The 7,846-nt window shown below is 51.4% G+C and overlaps 1 protein-coding gene across 1 annotated transcript in view; it reads right to left on the reverse strand.

Moving 5' to 3' along the window:
• The window catches only part of EPHA8 (EPH receptor A8), a 51,797-nt gene extending 44,004 nt beyond the window's left edge, over positions 1-7,793 (reverse strand). The window contains exon 1 of the mRNA XM_017735110.1: positions 7,538-7,793. Within this exon, the coding sequence (XP_017590599.1) occupies positions 7,538-7,622 (85 nt within the window). The 5' untranslated portion in view covers positions 7,623-7,793. The remainder of the gene's footprint in view (positions 1-7,537) is intronic.
• Positions 7,794-7,846: the final 53 nt, after the last annotated feature.

Raw genomic sequence — 7,846 nt, forward strand, 5'->3', positions numbered from 1 at the left:
AACCCAACAACACAAAAAAAAAAAACAAAAAAAAAAAAAAAAAAAAAAAAAAAAAAACAACCAAAAAAACCAAGCTAAAAAGAAACATTTTCAAACTAAAGCAGTGCTGCTTTTTGGCTGTGCCCTAATTCCCACTTCAGGATTTCTTCTCAGACCTCCAGATTGTTGCTGTGAACCTTCTGTATTTAATTTTATATCATTTTGTAATGCATCAGGAGCGGCAATGCCCATAAGGACTGCCCAGAGGGTCACCCCTTTTCACTACACCCAGAGCAGGAGATACTTTGATGTAGGAAGAAAGCTTGTTTGTTCAATCAGTGCTAACAAAAAGCCTCAGTTCAGGTTTTAAAAATAAAATTATCAACCTGATCCTTCCAGCCCCTGCATGATATGTAAGATAATGTGCAGCGCAAGAGGATAACCTGTGGTAGGACTGACGTGTTGTGAAATAATGCAAAAAATGAAACGAAACAAAACAAAACAAAACAGAACACCCTGAATAAAGTATTTCTAAGGCTAAAAACCTTGAAATTATAGGGCAGGTTTTTTCTTCCCAGAAAAAAAAAAAGCACATCAAAAGCCAAACAACAAAAAGCTGTTCCCTCTCAAAACTACAGGTGAGAAAATAGAGATGTAAAATGGTCATGTTTCCTGCTTGCTTTGAGACCCCCAGTGCTTGTGTGCAGTGGGACAGACAGGGAGAACCGGGCAGGCTGGTGTAGGAGACCCAAATTAAACATGCTACCCACCACTAGGCAGGGTGTTACGGTACTGGTGTGCACCCATCCCCAGTACAGGTGTGCAGCCCCGCACTGTGGCACCCACTGGTTCCAGTGCAAGCTGAAACTGGAAATGTCAGAAACCCCCGGGCTGTGCCAGGGCTCGAGCACGGGTGTGTGGGGCTGGACAGGGCTCAGAGTGAGGGTGAGCCCACACTTCCATGTGCCTGGTCCCAGAGCCTGTGGGAAAGGAACTGTTTCAGGCTCTAGGGGTGACTGGGCTTGTTGTAATTCAGGACAGAAGCCAGAGAAGGAGGTGGGAAGGCTCTGGGGATGGGGGATTGGAAAGGTCAGGGAGGCAAGAAATTCCATGGAAACCAATCCAATGTGAGCAGGGGAAGAAGCAAGACTGTGGCGAGGCTGGGGAAGGTGCCCCGGGGTCCCTGTGGCCCTGGAGAAGGCACAACTGGTGCCCCCAGGTCTGGATTTGGCCGTCTGGGAGTCACATGAGTTTTTCCACCACAATGTCCCCAGCCTGAGGGACGGCACAATGACACGGCCCTGTCCATCAGCAGAGAGGAGCTCATGCCTGGCACAGCCACTCCTTGACATGTCATCTGGCTAAAGCCCTGTGAGAACTGATCCATTCAACCCCCACACCACCAAAGGGCAGCTCCTGGCATCCCTGACCACTGTCCCCAAAGCCAGAAGCTTGAGGAACAGGTAATGGGCCCGCACCCGAACCGGGACTTCCCACTTCCCGCTGAGCTGCAGTCCAGGTACAGGGACAGCCTAAACACCTCATGGTACCAGTAATGCAATATCATGACAGCCTTTAAAAATGACACAGGAGTTTTCTAACACAAAATAAATGTCTTCTGCTTGCAGTCAGCAACACTTCTGTGGTACAGACTCCAAGAAATGGGAGCTGTGTCCAGAGGGGTTTGTCCCAGTGTCCTCACACCAGTCCTGACTCCCTCTTCTCTTTTCTCACATCTGTTGGGTATAATAAAATAGACACAAATGTATTTTCAGCTTTAGCCACCGAGGTTTCCAACCTCTGCTGCATTTTTTGGACATTGAAGCTCGTGCCAGGTAAGCTGCTAACACTGTCCCAAGTCCTTTTCCCAGAGTATCTCACTCCCTACATGTAAGCTGCGTGCCCACTCTGTTATCTCCTGCCTGTTTGGGATTTGGAAGATTTCTTACCCCAAACTGCCACTTTCCATGCCACCCACAGTGACTCAGGCAGACCTGCCACTGGAGATCTATGCCTGTATCAGAGCCAGGGCAAACCTTGCAGCACCCTGAAAATGCCACCCTGCCCTTCCCACCAATCCCTCCATCCCAGCAGTCCTGGCAAAGCTTTGAGTGTTATCCTCTCTGGAATCCTCACTAGGGAAATGTGGGTTTTGCAAATGTGCTCGCTTATCTGGATTATCTGGAGGGGCTTTGCATGGCAGCTTTTCAGGCTGTCGTATGATTTTTCCCTAATTTCTCTTAGGACGTTTTTGCTCTCACACCAGTTGGCCACCCTAAACCATGCTGAGCTGTTTGTACCCCGGTGACATTTTTAATGCAAGATAATTTCTTTTAAAGGCTTTTGCCTTTGCTCTCTTAAAAATAGCTTTCTAAAATGAAACATTTTCACAGACAAAAATACCAATACTAACTGCATTTGAGGGGACAGCCTGAATATCTCATACCACTGGTAATTAAATATCACGGAAGTCCTTAAAAATTGCACGGAAGGTGCATAACACAGAAGGTATTTCATCCAAGGAAAGACCCAGGAACTTGGTGCTGGGATGGAGCTGGAATGGAACTCATCTATCCAGCTGCAGCCAGCACTGTTGCCACTCACTAATGTGATTAAATAAACATTTTAAATATGAGAAATTGGACATAGAGCAGAAGATAGCACAGGCACAAGCATGATAACCAGGGCTGGAGGTAAAGGAAAATCACAGAAGGGAACCTGCAGAGCCCAATCTGCTCGTGCCCACAAGGGTTGCGAGGTGCCCAGGTTGAGTTTAGCACTTCCACAGCCGAAAAATATGGACTCTTTAATCCTGCAGGAAAAGTCTAACAAGAACAAATGGCTGGAAGGTGAAGCCAGGGAAAGAGGAGGCCGATTTTTAAAGGCTGGAGCTGATGAGCCCTTGGAAGGGATTATTAAAAGCAGCGGTGCCTTTGTCGATGTCTTCAGATAAACAGTGAAAACCTTTCTGGACACTATCCCTGGGCCAAACACACTTCATTAGGCTTTATTGGTGTGCCTGGATCTGATCCATTAAGGAGTTACATCCTTTACATGGTTGTTTATGACACCGAGTATCGCGCATCGACATGGGCAGGGCAGGAGGGTTTTGTTTCATTTTGAAGGAAATACAAGTGCCTGATTCCACCATGCACTTTGGAACTGGTAGGGCTGAAGGGGTTAATTGCCTCTGTGGCAGAGGAATCATTTTGAGTGTTGGCCAGGCAAAGAGGCTGGGTTAGGAGAATGAACTATCAAAAACTGTCAGGGTATGAATAGAGTTATCATATGAATGGATGTGCCCCTGGAGATAAAGGCAGCACTGAAGACTGCCAGTGAGGCCAGCAGGGACAGGCAGAACACAGGACCCGACCAGAACAAAGAGCAGAGGTGTGGGGACGTCTCCATGAAACCGGTGCTCCCCCAAGTACTGCCGCCAGGACCCAGCACCGATGCCGGGATGTGTGGGATGAGCTTCTGCCCTTCCTGAGCATCTTTGGGGCCTGGGGTTCACTGCTGGGTTGTTGGGGGTTTTTTGAGTAAAATATTTTGCTAACCATCTTTCAGCAATTGAAAAAATAAGGAATTCTTTCCTCACTGTAGCAATTCATCGGGTTTTCAGTTGTACTTAAATTTGGCTTCATCAGATCCATTTCCACCATCACCAAAATGGGTGCTCATTTATTGTCACTGGAAACAACTCCTTGCAATTTCAGGAAACAAGAATTCAAGGAGAATGAAAAAACCTGTCAAAGTAGGTGTGTATTGTGCACTGGTGTGTTATTTTTCTGCAAATTTTGGAGGTTGATTTTCCAGAAGTTTTATACGTTACTAATATAAGAGAGATGGAAATGAAGATGGCACCAGAAACATACCCCCATAAACCCACCTAAAATTATGCAAATATTTGCTTTATTTCAGCATTTTGGGAGTAATAAAAAAATTAAACACCCTCCCATTCTTTTTTTACCAATGTAGCCTAAATCAGCTCCCTGTTTCAAACCAATGCTTCTCCATCCCCCATCACCAGAAGTCCATATGCCTAAACGCTCGTTTCCTACCCTTACAGAGGAACACATATCCCCACAGCCTTTTTAAAACGGAAAAGGCGATTTCCTCTCCCTTTCAGTGCCTTGCTTTTCCCGCAGCCCCGACTTCGGCATTGCTGCAGAGGAGTAGGAAAGAAGGGTTGAATAAACATGCAGATGAGTTTTTACCTTTTTTTCTGTTTGAGCAGAGGGGCAATTAATGAGATTACAATGAGGGATTAGCAGGAGAGACCCCCATGAACCCTCCCTGTGGCCCCTGTTTCAGCAGCGCAGCAAGCGGCTGGGTTTTCCCAGGGAACCTGGTGCTTTCCCGCACCCCATCCCTGTTGAGTGGAGGAACAAAAGCCCATCACCATGGTACGAGGAAAAGATGAGGATCCCCTCATCAGCTCTGCATCCTCCCCTGTACATCACCCCATCCCCATCACCTGCTGTTTGCCTCAGCCAGCCCGACATGTCCCAAAATGCTGGGGGAGATGGCCCCAAATCCCCCTTCCCTGCTTCACAAGGTCGCCACAAGGACACCCCCAAGCTCACCTGCGGGTCATGGGGTCCATGCTGTGATGGGGAGGAAGGTCACCCATCTCATGGACGGAGGGCAGAGCTGAGCTGGGGGCATCACCCGGGATGGAGCAGACCCCCAGCAGCAGCATTTGAAGTGCCGTTTTTGGGCAGAAAATACAATTTTGTTACCCTCCACCTGAGCCCCAAATGGGGTAATTTCTGCTCATCTAATTTTCTTTCAATATAACAAAGATATTTCATATTTTATTATTGAACTTCAATTCGCGCTATAATATAAAATACCAGCTTTAATATTTTCACCTATGCAACTCAGAGTGCAATAGTGTAAATATTTTAGTCTCTCATACTTCATATTATTGAAAATAACTTTTCTACCTCCCTGCTCTAAAGCAATTTAATAATTTCAGACAATTCTTTTTTCAGTGCTCCAAATAAAAATCTTCCACATCTTGCAAATTTTTACCCCTCTAAAAAAAAAATCTGAGTTTTGGCTTTCAATGCATTTCGCAATGGCTGCCGTGCTGAAATGGGGGACTTCCCACGGAATGGCGAATCCCTTTTCCTCCTATTTCTCGGGTACCCCTGCACACAAGACTGAAAGGAATAAAAAATGTAAGCTTAAAACTCCTCGGAACAAATATTTCAGGAAGGAGAAAGGCACTGAGAGCTCTTGGAAAGAAAAAACCTAGGATTGAATCTGGTTTTTTGGTTAATACATGTTTTTATACACCAATTGCCTCCCAATACATGCAGGCAGAGTGTAGCTCATCCCGGCCTGAAATTTGCTTTGCGGTTGTAATTTTCTACCCTGCAGTTCCCAAACCAGCACTGGGTTTGCTCGGGAGCACGGCCAGAAATGCAGGGCACAGAGAGGCTGTGGGAGCAGGCAGAGGTGACGGGCAACAGGGCTACACCCTCACACCGTGCCCGCACTCACCACACGCTCTGAGAATGGGGCAGCCAAGCCTGGCACAACTGGAGTGTGGCACGCACCAGGGCCAGGCTGTCCTCTGCGGCATCTCCCACACTTCCAGTCCCATCCCATGCCATGGTGCTCAGCGACCAGCACCACAGCCGATCCCAGCATGGACGCTGCTCCCAGCCCAGCCCATCCCAGCACCGGGGACACGGGAACTGGCAGAGCCCACAGCCACATCCCAGCTCCACTGCTCATGCTAGAGACCCAGCTGGCACTGACTGCCCCATCCCAGGGCACAGCAGAGCCCCAGGATCCGCGGCGCCATGAGCATCATCAGAGCAGTGGATGGAGCACTGCCGGCTTTCTGCAGGCTCCCACACCTTTTCTTGATGCCACTCAGCACCTCCTGTCTGGTCTAATCCAGATCCAGCCCTCTAGGTCTGCCCCAGAGCCTGGATCATGCCCAGCCCTGTGCAACCTCCTGACCAAGGCTGTAATTGAGGATAGCTTTCTTTTCCATCAAGTCTTGTGGGAAAGCCAGGTCTTTCCTAGCTGGTGACAGACAGACAGCAGTCCAGGGCCTGGCTGTCCATGCAGACACCATAAAACCCAACCCAGCATCCAGCGATCTCCTCCGTAGAGGACAGCAAGGAGGCCCTTGCCTCGCTTGTCAATGCCCAGGGTGCGCCAAGTCCAGGCAGGGATGTTTGGCTTTGCGGGGCTGCAGCACTGAGAGGCTGGTGCGGCACGGGCAGAATCCTGCACCACTCCCTACCCAGGGCACGGGGCACAGGGCAGCAGCAAAGACCGGGCAAGGACTGGGAGTGTTGGGGGCACTGGGGCCCCATTCTGCACCTTCACAGCCCATCCACAGCAATGAGAGCCCAATGCATCCCCCTGCATGGGCAGCAAAGCGGACGGGAAAAGGAGCAGGAAGAGGGGCAGAAAGCAGACATCAGGCAGAAAATAGGGTTAGGACCAGAAATAGCTGGAAATTGGGAGTAGAAGTGAGGAAGATGCTGGTGGGTGTTGGACGATGGCGGTAAGCACAAGGACCCAGCCCAGCAGGATGCTGCAAAGTGCACGAGGAGCAGCGGGGGCAGCCCTTGGGCCTCAGCATGCTGGAAGGAAGGCTGGGATGCAGGGGCAGGAGAAGGGAGAGATGCCACCGCCTCCACGGGGCAGGGACACCGGCCCCAGGGCTCGCTGCAGAGGCTGTGCCGTGCTGGTCGTGGCTCTCAAGCACAGCAGAAGGGAGGAAGGATGCTGCTGCCGGTGCCAAGGACACGCTCGGGAGCGGGAACGGCAGATCTCTGGCGATGAAGATCAGCAGACCTGGGAAGCAGCCGTGCCACCACTGCCAGCGCAGAGGGAGGCAGGCGAGCAGGTGGGTGGCAGGAGCAGAAGCAGCACTGCCAAAACCGAGGAGGGCCTCAGATATCGGAGTAGGGACGCGGACAAGGGCCAGGGATGAGGGCAGCTGGGCGGGTGGAGAGAGCAGGCCTGACGTGGCTGGCACCAAGATGTCGGGAGAGGATCCCCAGCTGCATCCCTGCTTTCCACTTCAGAAGTTTCCAGCCCTTTCTCTCACGAGAAGTTTCCCACCTGAGTGCCCTTTCCAGCTCCCTTCATCCTCTGCACACTTTCCTGTGCCCACCCACTCGCTCCATCACAGCCCACACTGCTTGGCCAACGCGCACGGCCCCGCGCTGCTGCCTTCTCCGGTGATGGGGATCACCACGGCTGAGCCGGTGGCAGTGTCCCAGTCCCCTCTGCAGCCACCCCTGCATGCTGCAGCAGAGCCCGGGCAGGGGAGGGAGGCAGAGCTGCCGGCATTGCTGCAGAATTAGGTTCTCCTGACCAGCTCCGAAGTTTTGCCTCTGGTGCAAAAGCTCCAGGATCTGCAAACTCAGGCAGGCAGGAACCTGGAGCTGCCCTCCCCTGGGAGCACGGAGAAGCCAAGCCCGGCAGGGCTAAGCCCATGTGGACACATCCAAACAGACACAGCGATCCCGCGGGTCCCCCCAACACTGCTCCGTCACTCCAGGACCACCCCGGTTCCTACCTTCGCTGGTGGTGGCGGAGAGGCAGGCAGCCAAGGTGATGACGATGGAGAGCGAGGATGTCAGATCCCCCTGTGCCCATGCCATGGTCTGAAAGGGGCCACCAGGCGCGGGATAGGGCCACCTCGGTTGTCCCAGCACCGCTGCGAGCGAGCTACCTACCTCTGCCCACAGCTACGGCACTCGCCGGCTAATGCAAAGGCACTTTGCGCACATTGCTCGCAGCCACACAGGCGAGCGAGCAGGGAGGGAGCAGCCTGCCCGTCACCGCTCGCAAGCCAATGGGCTGGGTGGGCTCTGCCGTGAGCCCC

The sequence above is a fragment of the Corvus brachyrhynchos genome, unplaced genomic scaffold (genome assembly GCF_000691975.1).
Source record: "Corvus brachyrhynchos isolate BGI_N302 unplaced genomic scaffold, ASM69197v1 scaffold525, whole genome shotgun sequence".
Lineage (NCBI taxonomy): Eukaryota > Metazoa > Chordata > Aves > Passeriformes > Corvidae > Corvus > Corvus brachyrhynchos.